At 46.9% G+C, this 15,890-nt stretch overlaps 1 protein-coding gene across 2 annotated transcripts in view; it reads right to left on the bottom strand.

The window, feature by feature from the left end:
• Positions 1-15,890, bottom strand: part of LOC139375441 (SH3 and SYLF domain containing 1) — a 43,939-nt gene that overhangs the window by 2,202 nt on the left and 25,847 nt on the right. For both annotated transcript variants that reach the window (XM_071117227.1, XM_071117228.1), the window contains exons 3-10: positions 14,665-14,778; positions 14,515-14,579; positions 8,588-8,700; positions 7,513-7,641; positions 7,285-7,429; positions 3,311-3,380; positions 2,993-3,046; positions 192-242 (exon numbers count right to left, since the gene is read on the bottom strand). In XM_071117227.1, the coding sequence (XP_070973328.1) occupies positions 192-242; positions 2,993-3,046; positions 3,311-3,380; positions 7,285-7,429; positions 7,513-7,641; positions 8,588-8,700; positions 14,515-14,579; positions 14,665-14,778 (741 nt within the window). The remainder of the gene's footprint in view (positions 1-191; positions 243-2,992; positions 3,047-3,310; positions 3,381-7,284; positions 7,430-7,512; positions 7,642-8,587; positions 8,701-14,514; positions 14,580-14,664; positions 14,779-15,890) is intronic.

Raw genomic sequence — 15,890 nt, forward strand, 5'->3', positions numbered from 1 at the left:
AACGGTTTCACACTCACATTAAATGTTACCTTTCAGGTATTACAACTGTCTGGTCTATTTGTAAAGTCTTTACATGTAAATTGTAAAGTATTTTTGTCTAATGTATTTTCGGTTACGTGTCAGACCACATGGATCCTAATAATAATAATAATAATAATAATAATAATAATAATAATAACAACAATAAATACCGTAATCGTTTTGGACTGTCCTTGTGCTACTTGGACTTCTCTTATAGGATTCTGAAACAGAAATACAACAGCGACTGATCAACATCCAGAAAAGAGCTGTTCAATTCTACATCCACCTAAAAGGAATGCCCACACATTCCACCACAAAGCCCTGACCTACAGAGATGAACCTATAGAAGAGTCCCGTCAGCCAGCTGATTCTGGGGCTCTGTTCAGAAACACAGACACCACAGAGCCTCAGGACAGAAACACATTTAGACCAAACCAAATGATGATGAAACAAAAATAACTATTTTGACACACTGGAAAGAATCAACCAAAAAAACTGAGCAAACTAGAATGCTATTTGGCCCTAAAACAGAGAGAACGCAGTGGCAGAATACCTGACCACTGTGACAGACAAAATGAAGGAAAGCTTTGACTATGTACAGTCGTGGCCTAAAGTTGAGAATGACAAATATTAATTTCCACAATGTTTGCTGCTTCAGTGTCTTTAGATATTTTTGTCAGATGTTACTATGGAATACTGAAGTATAATTACAAGCATTTCATAAGTGTCAAAGGCTTTTGACAATTACATGAAGTTGATGCAAAGAGTCAATATTTGCAGTGTTGACCCTTCTTTTTCAAGGACTCTGCTGCCATTCCTGAGCAAGCTCTGTACTGGTGGTGGCAGCAATATTCTTGCCTGTGAAGCCCTTTTTGTGCAAAGCAATGATGACGCCACGTGTTTCCTTGCAGGTAACCATGGTTGACAGAGGAAGAACAATGATTCCAAGCACCATCCTCCTTTTGAAGCTCCCAGTCTTTTATTCGAACTCAATCAGCATGACAGTGATCTCCAGCCTTGTCCTCGTCAACACTCACACCTGTTTTAACGAGAGCATCACTGACATGTCAGCTGGTCCTTTTGTAGCAGGGCTGAAATGCAGTGGAAATATTTTTGGGGGATTCAGTTCATTTGCATGGCAAAGAGGGACTTTGCAATTAATTGTAATTCATCTGATCACTCTTCATAACATTCTGGAGTACATGCAAATTGCCATCATACAAACTGAGGCAGCAGACTGAAAATTAATATTTGTGTCATTCTCAACAACTGTACATACTCGGTGAGCATAGCCTTGCTATTGAGAGAGGCTGCCGAGGCCTGTCTAATCGCAAATGCCAGATCTGACTGTGTGCCCAGTGCCTACAAAATGAGGTGGTAACCGAGCTGCACTTCCTAACCTCCTGCCAAACATATGACCATATTAGGGATACGGATCACACAGACCTACAAAATGAGGTTAAAAACAAATCAAACATTGATAAACTCCCATTTGGAAATACCACAGTGTGCAGTCACAGCAGTAAGAGGTGGCCCGTTGCCATGAGAAAAGGGCAACCATGTATCGGTTTGTCTTCCCTACTATTCGTACTACAACTATTTGCACATTGTTAAAACACATTATCAGCTAACACTTTAAAATGTCTGTTAAATTCAAATACTATAGTCTTATCAATTTTGTTTATTTCACGAGAGCGTGAAAGACAGAGCGAGCTAGCTGTAGCGAGAGGTAACGAGCTAGCTGTAGCGAGAGGTAACGAGCTAGCTGTAGCGAGAGGTAACGAGCTAGCTGTAGCGAGAGGTAACGAGCTAGCTGTAGCGAGAGGTAACGAGCTAGCTGTAGCGAGAGGTAAAGAAAGCAGGCGAGCGAGAGCGGGCGAGGGAGCGAGAGAGGGCGAGGGAGCGAGAGAGCGAGAGAGGGCGAGGGAGCGAGAGAGGGCGAGGGAGAGCGGGCGAGGGAGAGCGGGCGAGGGAGAGCGGGCGAGAGAAAGATAACGAGAGAGAGAGCTAACTAGAATGCACCTTGGGTAATAAGACCAGCTGTGTGTGTGTGTGTGTGTGTGTGTGTGTAGCAGTTCTAGTTAGCTCTCTCTCGCGTTAACTATAAGGGGTGTGTGACGACTGCGTTTGAAGTCTGCTCTGCACACACACACACAGCTGGTCTTATTACCCAAGGTGCATTGTGAAGCCAGTATGTTTATTTTGGCAGGACTTGAGGTCACAGTTTAATACATCACCAAGAAAACAAACAATCTCAACCCATCTTCCCCTCATGTCACACTTCACCTGCAACGAAAACACACACACACACTTATCTCGTGCCGTGTCAACAGTGGTGTGTTTTGGCACGGTGGTCGGCCACTGTGTAAATGAAAGCATTCCCCTGGTCACTGAAGGATGATCAAACACCTACCAGAATGGGGGCAGCTGCTGCCATACAGTCAACGGGCCACAGCCCAAGACTACCACAGACATTACAAGGAGTAATGACAGCCCTGGCACGCAGAGAGAGAGAGAGAAAGAGCGAAAGAGAGGAGCGAGAGAGAGATGAGAAAAAAGGGAAGAAAGAGGAGAGAGAGCAACAGACAAAGGGAGAGAGAGGGAGAAAGACTAAGAAAATAATCACCCCCCCCCACACACTTCTCCATCCTAAGTAACCTGAATCAACCTGCACAGAAGCATGTTAGTCTTAGATCCGCATGGTGGATTTGTTGTTTTTTTGCGCTAGATTAGGGTTGTAGTGAAAACCTTGGGGAGGTTAGCTCTCCAGGAACAGGGTTGGAGTGAAAACCTAGGGGAGGGTTTGTTCTCCAGGAACAGGGTTGTAGATTCCTGGTTTAGAAACTAAGTTAACTGAGAACACAATCTCCATTACAGTAAAGATCTAGAGAAGAGGTGCACTGACTGTGTTCCAACAAGACAGGGTGGTGAGGACGTTGGTGAAGAAGGGTTTAGGGAAAGGGTCACTCACCTGTGCTGCCAGATTTGAAAGCAGAGACGCTTGGATAGAGGGAGGGCTTCACTGCTAAAACACGTCACAGACAGTTACACATCAGTCAAAGTCATAGGAATTTCCTTATGGACAAAGAATTGTAGCCAACCCACACAAACAAGGTGTCACTGACTACAAAGCAGGCATGCTGCTACTGGTATAAAACCACTACTGTGTGTGATAGGAATACGTGTGTGTGTGTGTGTGTGTGTGTGTGTGTGTGTGTGTGTGTGTGTGTGTGTGTGTGTGTGTGTGTGTGTGTATGTATATATATTTGTGCATCAGTGTGTGTGTTACCCTCCGTCCTGTATGTGCTAGCAGGTCTCTGTGTGGCAGGAGCTCGGGGTCTGGCTGGAGGACCACTGGCCTGAACGACACACCCAGAAACAGAGGAATGGAAGGAGACATAGAAGAGAAGCATGAGACCAACCACACACATCCCCAACCAGCCAGGTTCACATCCCCAACTAGCCAGGTACACACCAGCCATACACATCCCCAACTAACCAGGTACACACCAGCCATACACATCCCCAACTAGCCGGGTACACATCCCCAACTAGCAGGGTACACATCCCCAACTAGCAGGGTACACACCAGCCATACACATCCCCAACTAGCTGGGTACACACCAGCCATACACATCCCCAACTAACCGGGCACACACCAACCATACACATCCCCGACTAGCAGGGTACACACCAACCATACACATCCTCAATTAGCCGGGCACACATCCCCAACTAGCAGGGTACACACCAACCATAAACATCCCCAACTAGCAGGGTACACACCAACCATACACATCCCCAACTAGCAGGGTACACACCAACCATACACATCCCCAACTAGCAGGGTACACACCAACCATACACATCCCCAACTAGCAGGGTACACATCCCCAACTAGCAGGGTACACACCAACCACACACATCCCCAACTAGCAGGGTACACACCAACCATACACATCCCCGACTAGCAGGGTACACACCAACCATACACATCCACAACTAGCAGGGTACACACCAACCATACACATCCCCAACTAGCAGGGTACACACCAACCACACACATCCCCAACCAGCAGGGTACACACCAACCATACACATCCTCAACTAGCAGGGTACACACCAACCACACACATCCCCAACTAGCAGGGTACACACCAACCATACACATCCCCGACTAGCAGGGTACACACCAACCATACACATCCCCAACTAGCAGGGTACACACCAACCATACACATCCTCAACTAGCAGGGTACACACCAACCATACACATCCCCGACTAGCAGGGTACACACCAACCACACACATCCCCAACTAGCAGGGTACACATCCCCAACTAGCAGGGTACACACCAACCATACACATCCCCAACCAGCAGGGTACACACCAACCATACACATCCCCAACTAGCAGGGTACACACCAACCCGTACACATCCCCAACTAGCAGGGTACACACCAACCATACACATCCCCAACCAGCAGGGTACACACCAACCATACACATCCCCAACCAGCAGGGTACACACCAACCATACACATCCCCAACTAGCAGGGTACACACCCACCGTACACATCCCCAACCAGCAGGGTACACACCAACCATACACATCCCCAACCAGCAGGGTACACACCAACCATACACATCCCCAACTAGCAGGGTAGACCAACATGGTGCTTTGGATTAGAGCGTGGTACACATTAAGGGGTAGACAGTGTCCTGGGGGTAAGGAGTGTTCTTTAGGAGTAGATTTACATTAGACAGGGAGGAATAGTATTCTATAACATACGGGTTTGAAGGTCAGCCATATAAAGACAGTAGTATTCTATAACATACGGGTTTGAAGGTCAGCCATATAAAGACAGTAGTATTCTATAACATACGGGTTTGAAGGTCAGCCATATAAAGACAGTAGTATTCTATAACATACGGGTTTGAAGGTCTGCCATATAAAGACAGTAGTATTCTATAACATACGGGTTTAATGGTCTGCTGTATAAAGACAGTAGTATTCTATAACATACGGGTTTGAAGGTCTGCCGTATAAAGACAGTAGTATTCTATAACATACGGGTTTGAAGGTCAGCCATATAAAGACAGTAGTATTCTATAACATACGGGTTTGAAGGTCTGCTGTATAAAGACAGTAGTATTCTATAACATACGGGTTTGAAGGTCTGCCATATAAAGACAGTAGTATTCTATAACATACGGGTTTGAAGGTCAGCCATATAAAGACAGTAGTATTCTATAACATACGGGTTTGAAGGTCAGCCATATAAAGACAGTAGTATTCTATAACATACGGGTTTGAAGGTCTGCCGTATAAAGACAGTAGTATTCTATAACATACGGGTTTGAAGGTCAGCCATATAAAGACAGTAGTATTCTATAACATACGGGTTTGAAGGTCAGCCATATAAAGACAGTAGTATTCTATAACATACGGGTTTGAAGGTCTGCTGTATAAAGACAGTAGTATTCTATAACATACGGGTTTGAAGGTCTGCCATATAAAGACAGTAGTATTCTATAACATACGGGTTTGAAGGTCAGCCATATAAAGACAGTAGTATTCTATAACATACGGGTTTGAAGGTCAGCCATATAAAGACAGTAGTATTCTATAACATACGGGTTTGAAGGTCAGCCATATAAAGACAGTAGTATTCTATAATAAACAATGCAGTAATCCTATAGATCCAGTAGAGTGTCCATCAGTACATTTATCAATATGAAACTACTGCCGTGATAACCTCCCTGACTGTTTCTTACTGACTGACGATGGCCGCTTTCTTGAGGAAGGTTTTACTATGACTGGGAGATGTGGTTGCCTTGCCTACCTGCCATGTCAAGATGTGAATACAGTGTTCAGTCAGTGGTATCCAGAACTATATATATATATATATATATATATATATAAATTATACTGTATATTACCAGAGGAGGCTGCTGAGAGGAGGGCGGCTCATAAATGTCTGGAAGAGAGCGAACCTGTCCTCCCCAATTAAGGTGCCAACAGCCTCCTGTGATATATACACAAACACACAAAAAGTATGAAGACACCACCTTCAAATTAGCAGATGTAGCTATTTCAGTCAAACCCGTTGCTGACAGGTGTATAAAGTGGAGCACACCGCCATGCAATCTCCATAGACAAACATTAGCAGTAGAATGTCCCGTACTGAAGAGCTCAGTGACTTTAAAACGTGGCACCGTCATAGGATGCCCTGTTTCCAACAAGTCCGTTCGTCCAATTTCTGCCCTGCTAGAGCTGCCCCGGGTCAACTGTAAGTGCTGTTATTGTGAAGTAAAAATGTCTAGGAGCAACAACGGCTCAGCCACAGAGTGGTAGGTCACACAAGCTCACAGAACAGGACTGCCAATTGCTGAAGCTCATGAAAATCTGTCCTTGGTTGCAACACTCACTACCAAGTTCCAAACTGCCTCTGGAAACAACTTCAGCACAATAACTGTTCTTCAGGAGTTACATGAAATGGGTTTCCATGGCTGAACAGCCGCACACAAGCCTCAGATCACCACGCGCAATGCCAAGCGTCGGCTGGAGTGGTGTAAAGCTCACCGTCATTGGACTCTGGAGCAGTGGAAACACGTTCTCTGGAGTGATGAATTCCGCTTAACCATCTGGCAGTCCGATGGACGAATCTGAGTTTGGCAACTGCCAAATGCACCACAGTGCCAACTAAAGTTTGTTAGAGGAGGAATAATGGTCTGGGTCTGTTTTTCATGGTTCAGGCCTCTTAGTTCCATTGAAGATAAATCTTAACGCTACAGCATACAATGACATTCTAGATGATTTTGTGCTTCTAACTTTGTGGCAACAGTTTGAGGAAGGCCCTTTCCTGTTTCAGCATGACAATGCCCCTGTGCTCAAATCGAGGTCCATACAGATATGGTTTGTCAAGATCGGTGTGGAAGAACTTGACTGGCCTGCATAGAGCCCTGACCTCAACCCCATTGAACACCTCTGGGATGAATTGGAACGCCGACTGAGAGCCAGGCCTAATCGGCCAACATCAGTGCCCAACCTCACTAATGCTCTTGTGGCTGAACTAAAGCAAGTCTCTGCAGCGATGTTTCCAACATCTAGTGGAAAGCCTTCCCAGAAGAGTGGAGGCTGTTATAGCAGCAAAGGGGGAAACCAACTCCATATTAATTCCCATGATTTTACAATGAAATGTTTGAAGAGCAGCTGTCCAAATACTTTTGATCATGTAGTGTATTTTAATAATATAGTACCTTCTGCGCTAGGTGTTTGGCTGTCCACTCAGTAGTGTATTTATCTGTGTAGCTCTCCAGGACACAGTACAGGTCATCAGCTTCTGGGGGAGGTTCTACATCTCCATTCAATATGGCCGACGCACGGATGTCCTGGGAGTAGAACCTAACACACACACACACACACACACATTAATACAACACACACACACACACAATATTACAACACACACACGGTGTGTAACGTACTTGCGGTTGGTGTCTTTGCGTTCTATGAGGCAGGATCCCTCCAGAGAGACTCCAGCAAACAGGCCTCTGGACTTACAGTAAGTAAACACTGCTGCTGTACTACGTAGCGCTACATCAGCCTCCACGTTCCTACACACACACACACACAGAGGAAGATTGGAGTGTTGAGTATGGTACACTGATCAGAATCCCACTACTGTAGCGATGAGTGTTGAAGGAGACCATTAAAACTTCCCTGACATCAGAAACCATCAAATATTACGGGACCACGTCTCAGGTCGTCATTGTAAATAAGAATTTGTTCTTAACTGACTTGCCTAGTTAACTAAAAAGGTGAAATTAACATTTAGAAACCCAGACGTGTGTCTGTGTGTGCAAGGGAGGTCCCATGTTGTAAAAGTCACCTGAACAAAGAAAAGGCACTCCCATCTGACATTAACCTCTCATCGTTGCTATATTTAAAAACAGACACACCACCACCACCACCCCATCTCCTTGTTTGATGCTAACTGTATGTTTGTTATTTTAATTGCCCAACCTGGCATGTCATTCTAAATAAAGACAGAGAGGGAGTCTGCTTCAGGCAGCATTCCACCTCTACTCATAGACAACGATTAACCTGTGACAACAAGATCAACCCCTCACACACACCTGCCTCCACCCTATAAAACATCAACCACTTCAACAGCTCTCACTTCTTCTGTCAACACACAGCAAGTACTACCCCAAGCCAAACACATGTCACAAAACCATTTCCCCTCCACAATCCCTGCTCAGACATTCAAGTGTCCACAAAGCGTCCAGTTTAAATAAGGGGGAGCCCCTAACCCACCGCCTCGGGGAGCCCCTAACCCACCGCCTCGGGGGAGCCCCTAACCCACCGCCTCGGGGAGCCCCTAACCCACAGCCTCGGGGAGCCCCTAACCCACAGCCTCGGGGAGCCCCTAACCCACCGCCTCGGGGAGCCCCTAACCCACAGCCTCAGGGCTGAAACACATCAAGAGGGATGAGCCATGGTTGGACCCTGACTGGTTTTGGCCAACCATGAACCAAGATTGTGTGTGTGTGTGTTCACCTCCCCATCGGTCCTACCGCCACAGTACAGTTGCCCCCCAGAGTGAGGTTCCCTCCTTTAGAGAAAGAATCCACCGCCCTGCGCTGCATCAGAATCACCACCAGGTCTGATACCTAGACACACACAGAGACAGAGTAGTGTTTAGGTCGGACTGGGAGACTGGGAGAGGGCGTGGGAGACAGAGAGGGAGGGAGAGGGCGGGCAGACAGAGAGGAAGGGAGAGGGCGGGCAGACAGAGAGGAAGGGAGAGGGCGTGGCAGACAGAGAGGAAGGGAGAGGGCGTGGCAGACAGAGAGGAAGGGAGAGGGCGTGGCAGACAGAGAGGAAGGGAGAGGGCGTGGCAGACAGAGAGGAAGGGAGAGGGCGGGCAGACAGAGGGGAAGGGAGAGGGCGGGCAGACAGAGGGGAAGGGAGAGGGCGGGCAGACAGAGGGAGAGGGCGGGCAGGGCAGACAGAGGGGGAGAGGGCGGGCAGGGCAGACAGGGAGAGGGCGGGCAGGGCAGACAGAGGGGGAGAGGGCGGGCAGGGCAGACAGAGGGGGAGAGGGCGGGCAGGGCAGACAGAGGGGGAGAGGGCGGGCAGGGCAGACAGACCGGGAGAGGGCGGGCAGGGCAGACAGACCGGGAGAGGGCGGGCAGGGCAGACAGACCGGGAGAGGGCGGGCAGGGCAGACAGACCGGGAGAGGGCGGGCAGGGCAGACAGACCGGGAGAGGGCGGGCAGGGCAGACAGACCGGGAGAGGGCGGGCAGGGCAGACAGACCGGGAGAGGGCGGGCAGGGCAGACAGACCGGGAGAGGGCGGGCAGGGCAGACAGACCGGGAGAGGGCGGGCAGGGCAGACAGACCGGGAGAGGGCGGGCAGGGCAGACAGACCGGGAGAGGGCGGGCAGGGCAGACAGACCGGGAGAGGGCGGGCAGGGCAGACAGACCGGGAGAGGGCGGGCAGGGCAGACAGACCGGGAGAGGGCGGGCAGGGCAGACAGACCGGGAGAGCAGACTGGGAGAAGGGGAGAGGGCGACCAGACTGGGAGTAGGGGAGAGGGCAACCAGACTGGGAGTAGGGGAGAGGGCAACCAGACTGGGAGTAGGGGAGAGGGCAACCAGACTGGGAGTAGGGGAGAGGGCAACCAGACTGGGAGTAGGGGAGAGGGCAACCAGACTGGGAGAAGGGGAGAGGGCGACCAGACTGGGAGAAGGGGAGAGGGCGACCAGACTGGGAGAAGGGGAGAGGGCAACCAGACTGGGAGAAGGGGAGAGGGCGACCAGACTGGGAGAAGGGGAGAGGGCGACCAGACTGGGAGAAGGGGAGAGGGGGACCAGACTGGGAGTAGGGGAGAGGGCGACCAGACTGGGAGTAGGGGAGAGGGCAACCAGACTGGGAGAAGGGGAGAGAGCAGCTTTTATTTATTTCATCACATTCCCAGTGGGTTAGAAGTTCACACACTCAATTAGTAATTGGTAGCATTGCTTTTCGGCTAGCCTTCCACAAGCTACCCACAATACGTTGGGTGAATTTTGACCCATTCCTCCTGAAAGAGCTTTATATTTTTTATTTCACCTTCATTTAACCAGGTAGGCCAGTTGAGAACACCTTTTTTTAAGCAGGTAGGCCAGTTGAGGACAAGTTCTCATTTACAACTGTGACCTGGCCAAGATAGAGCAAAGCAGTGCAACACAAACACAGTTACACATGGAATAAACAAGCGCACAGTCAATAACACAGTAGAGACAAAATAAAGTCTATATACAGTGTGTGCAAATGGCATGAGGTGGTAAGGCAATAAATAGGCCATAGTAGCAAAGTAATTACAATTTAGCAAATTAACACTGCGGTGAAAGATGAGCAGATGGTCATGTGCAAGTAGAGATACTGGTGAGCAAAAAAGTTAATGAAAACAACATGGGGATGAGGTAGGTAGATTGGGTGGATTATTTACAGATGGGCTATGCAGCGGTACAGAGCTGGTGTAAAAAAAAAAAAGAGTCAGTTTTGTAGGCCTCCTTGCACGCACACGCTTTTTCAGTTCTGCCCACACATTTTCTATAGGATTGAGGTCAGGGCTTTGTGATGGCCACTCCAATACCTTGACTTTGTTGTCCTTAAGCCATTTTGCCACAACTTTGGAAGTATTATTTGGAAGACCCATTTGCGACCAAGCTTTAACTTCCTGATTGATGTCTTGAGATGTTGCTTCAATATATTCACAATTTTCCTCCCTCATGATGACATCTATTTTGTGAAGTGCACCAGTCCCTCCTGCAGCAAAGCACCCCCACGCTTCACGGTTGGGATGGTGTTCTTCAGCTTGCAAGCCTCCCCCTTTTTCTTCCAAACATAACAATGGCCATTATGGCCAAACAGTTCTATTTTTGTTTCATCAGACCAGAGGACATTTCTCCAAAAAGTACGATCTTTGTCCCCATGTGCTGTAGCAAACCGTAGTCTGGCTTTTTTATGGCGGTTTTGGAGCAGTGGCTTCTTCCTTGCTGAGCGGCCTTACAGGTTGTCGATATAGGACTCGTTTTACAGTGGATATAGATACTTTTGTACCTGTTTCCTCCAGCATCTTCACAAGGTCTGTTACTGTTGTTCTGGGATTGATTTGCACTTTTCGCACCAAAGTACTTTCATCTCTAGGCGAGAGAACGAGTCTCCTTCCTGAGTGGTATGACAACTGCTTGGTCCCATGGTGTTTATACTTAAGTACTATTGTTTGTATAGATGAACGTGGTACCTTCAGGCTTTTGGAAATTGCTCCCAAGGATGAAGCAGACTTGTGGAGGTCTACCATTTTTTTTGGAGGTCTTGGCTGATTTCTTTTGATTATCCCATGATGTCAAGCAAAGAGGCACTGAGTTTGAAGGTAGGCCTTGAAATACATCCACAGGTACACCTCCAATTGACTCAAATTATGTCAATTAGCCTATCAGAAGCGTCTAAAGCCATGACATCATTTTCTGGAATTTTACAAGCTGTTTAAAAAGGCACAGTCAATTTAGTGTTGGTTAACTTCTGACCCACTGGAATTGTGATACAGTGAATTATAAGTGGAATAATCTGTCTGTAAACAATTGTTGGAAAAATGACTTCTGTCATGTACAAAGTAGATGTCCTAACAGACTTGCCAAAACTATAGTTTGTTTACAAGAAATTTGTGGAGTGGTTGAAAAACTAACTTTAAATGACTCCAACCTAAGTGTATGTAAACTTCCGACTTCAACTGTAAAATGGCATGTTATGGGAGGGTCAAGATAACTGTGATTTCACTTGCTTTTGAGAAACTTAAAACCCAAACAGCAAATCACTTCCTCATCCTTGTTGTGTAGTATTTAGGTTTATTAATTTAGTTTGAAAAATAGAAACAAAAGCTCTAAAAACACCAAAATAAGTCATTTTAGACACCACAAAGCCCCTTGTGTTTATTGGAGCTTTTTGTTCATACTACACAACGAGTAGGTGATTTGCCATTTGGATGAACAAGAGAAATCGTAAAAATTGTGAATTGACCCTTCTATAACATGACATTTACGTCAAAAAGAGAGATTTGGTCCTTTAATACATGTTACCTCTGTTCACATGAATAACCTTTAGACAGCCGAGGACAGAGAGAACAATACTGCTTTGGGGTGTGAGTGAGTGAGTGAGAGAGAACAATACTGCTTTGGGGTGTGAGTGAGTGAGTGAGCGAGTGAGCGAGTGAGAGAGAGAGTGAGTGAGAGACCTAGCAGCAACCAGATATCAATCAAAAGCTACAGAAACAGAAACATAATGAGTCACCTGATGGACAGAAAAGACAAGCCTCTACTTCCTACACATATATACTGAGTGTACAAAACATTAGGAACACCTTGCTCATATTGAGATGCCCCCTTTCTACCCTCAGAACAGCCTCAACTCATTGGGACATGAACTCGACAAGGTGTCAAAAGCGTTCCACAGGGATGCTGGTCCATGTTGACTCCAATGATACCTTACAGTTTGTTCAAGTTGGCTTGATCTTCTTTGGGTGGTGGACCATTCTTGATATACACAGGAAACTGTTGAGCGTGAAAACCCCCAGCAGCGTTGCAGTTCTTGACACAATCAAACCAGTGCGACTGACACCTACTATCAGAACCCCGTTCAAAGGCATTTAAATGGTTTGCCCATTCCCATTCCCCCTCTGAATGGCACATACACAATCCATGTCTTAAAATGTCTCGAGGCTTAAAAAAAAAAAAAAAACACCTTCCTTGACATGTCTCCTCCCCTTCATCTAAACTGATTGAAGTGTGATTTAACATGTGACATGAATTAGGGATCATAGCTTTCACCTGGATTCACCTGGTCAGTCTGTCATGGAAAGGGCAGGTGTTCTTAATGTTTTGTACACTCAGGGTATTGCTCCATTTCCTATACAGTGCATTCGGAAAGTATTCAGACCGCTTGACTTTTTCCACATCGTTACGTTACCTTATTCTAAAATTCATTTGATCTATTGTTTTCCTCATCAATCCACACACACAATCCCCCATAATGACAATGCGAAAACATGTTTTGAAAAAATGTTGTAAATGCATTAAAAAAATTAAACAGAATCATGAGAGAATAAGGAGGACAATTTGGGAAACCTCCAACTGGGCCTGTTGGAAAACCAGACCACTTTGCGACCTTTTGACCCTTTGCCACCCACCCTTTGCCACCCTTTGCCACCCTTTGCCACCCTTTGCCACCCTTTGCCACCCTTTGCCACCCTTTGCCTTGGCTGTGTGGGCAAAAACAAAAAAATGTATTGGTCGCACTGGTGCGATCTGTACATTCCACCTGGGGCAAATAAGACCATGAATTTGTCAAACAGTAAAAGTGCATTACCCTCATGATTTCTCTAATAAAAAAAAAAGTGTCTACTGGAATGAGCAAGCCTCACCCACCTGGACAAAATATATGCATAGGTAATTAGGCCTATAATCTCCATTGAAACCCCCAGAAAAAAAAAACAATTCTGGAGGCTTGACAGTAAATTAACAAAACAGATAGGCTAATTTTCTGGCCACCTGAGGCACTGCATCACAGTGCTAGCTGTGCCACTAGAGATCCTGGTTCAAGTCCAGGCTCTGTCTCAGTAGTCTAAGGCACTGCATTACAGTGCTAGCTGTGCCACTAGAGATCCTGGTTCAAGTCCAGGCTCTGTCTCAGTAGTCTAAGGCACTGTATCACAGTGCTAGCTGTGCCACTAGAGATCCTGGTTCAAGTCCAGGCTCTGTCTCAGTAGTCTAAGGCACTGCATCACAGTGCTAGCTGTGCCACTAGAGATCCTGGTTCAAGTCCAGGCTCTGTCTCAGTAGTCTAAGGCACTGCATCACAGTGCTAGCTGTGCCACTAGAGCTCCTGGTTCGAGTCCAGGCTCTGTCTCAGTAGTCTAAGGCTCTGCATCACAGTGCTAGCTGTGCCACTAGAGATCCTGGTTCAAGTCCAGGCTCTGTTGCAGCCGGCCGTGACCAGAAGACCCAAGGGGTGGCGTACAATTAGCCCAGCGTCGTCCGGGTTAGGGGAGGGTTTGGCCCGGCAGGGATGTCCTTGTCTCATCACGCAATCCGACACATTGGTGCGGCTAGGCTGGGTTGTGTTTCGGAGGACACACAGCTCTTGCCCTTTGCCTCTCCCGAGTCCGTACGAGAGTTGCAGCGATGGGACAGAGGGTATCACGTCTGCTGTAACTACCAATTGGATACCACAAAAATGGGGAGATTTTTTTTTTTAATAGGCTGAATTGTCAAACCAAACATCTGGATGAACTTATTTACCAGTAGTCACACCTCTTAATAGAGCTTAGTGAATTACTCCTATGTTTCTATTGTGTGACACTGTGCACATGTTCTTTTAACCCAATGGGAGAGCAAGGGAAAATGTTAGACTGGATCCCTCGTGTGTCTGGTGGTCAACCTACCTCAACTCCAATCTCAAAGCCACCGCCCAGACCAGCTATACCAATGGCAGAGGGAGCAGACCAACCTAGTAAGAGGGAGGATGTAATGAACTTATGTCCTGGCGATGACCATATAGTGTGTGTGTGTGGTGTGTGTGGTGGTGAACTTACGTCCGTCAGCCAGTCTAGCGATGACTATACCGCTGCCGCCTCGAGCTGTGATCATGAAGCCTGCCTTGATCACTGTGATGATGGCCAGGCCCTGACACTTGGCTAATATATTGGCTGGAGGGAGAAAAAGCACAAATGATTAGCAGGTCCTGCTAGCATGCTATGACGCCATATCCGGAAAGGAGGACTGTCACCTGACAAAACCCTGATGGCGTCAAAATAAAAAAAGAACAAGTTCTCATTTACCACTGCGACCTGACCAAGATAAAGCAAAGCAGTGTGACAAAAGAAAACAGAGTTAAACAAACGTACAGTTAATAACACAATAGAAAGATCTATGTACAGTGTGTGCAAATGTAGAAGAGTAGGGAGATAAAGGCAATAAATAGGCCACAGAGGAGAAATAATTACAACACTGGAATGATGGATTTGCAGATGATGACGTGCAAGTAGAGATACTAGGGTGCAAGAGAGCAAGTGGGTAAGTAATAATATTGGGATGAGGTAGTCGGGTGTGCCATTTACAGATTGGCTGTGTACAGGTACAGTGATCGGTAAGCTGCTCTGACAACTGATGCTTAAAGTTAGAGAGGGAGATATAAGACACCAGCTTCAGAGATTTTTGCAATTGGTTCCAGTCATTGGCAGCAGAGAACTGGAAGGAAAGGCGGCCAAAGGAAGTGTTGGCTTTGGGGGTGACTAGTGAGATGTACCTGCTGGAGCGCGTGCTACGGGTGGGTGTTGTTATGGTGACCAGTGAGCTGAGATAAGGTGGGGATTTACCTAGCAAAGACTTATAGATGACCTGGAGCCAGTGGGTTTGGCGACGAATATGTAGCGAGGGCCAGCAAACGAGAGCATACAGGTCGCAGTGGTGGGTAGTATATGGGGCTTTGGTTACAAAAGAGATGGCACTGTGATAGACTGCATCCAATTTATTGAGTAGGGTATTGGAGGCTATTTTGTAGATGACATAGCCAAAGTCTAGGATGGTAAGATGGTCAATTTTACGAGGGTATGTTTGGCAGCATGAGTGAAGGAGGCTGTGTTGCGAAATAGGAAGCCAATTCTAGATTTAATTTTGGATTGGAGATGCTTAATGTGAGTCTGAAAGGAGAGTTTACAGTCTAACCAGACACCAAGGTATTTGTAGTTGTCCACATATTCTAAGTCAGAACCGTCCAGAGTAGTGATGCTAGTGCAGGCAGCAATCAGTTGAAGAGCAT

The sequence above is a fragment of the Oncorhynchus clarkii genome, chromosome 19 (genome assembly GCF_045791955.1).
Source record: "Oncorhynchus clarkii lewisi isolate Uvic-CL-2024 chromosome 19, UVic_Ocla_1.0, whole genome shotgun sequence".
Taxonomy (NCBI): domain Eukaryota; kingdom Metazoa; phylum Chordata; class Actinopteri; order Salmoniformes; family Salmonidae; genus Oncorhynchus; species Oncorhynchus clarkii.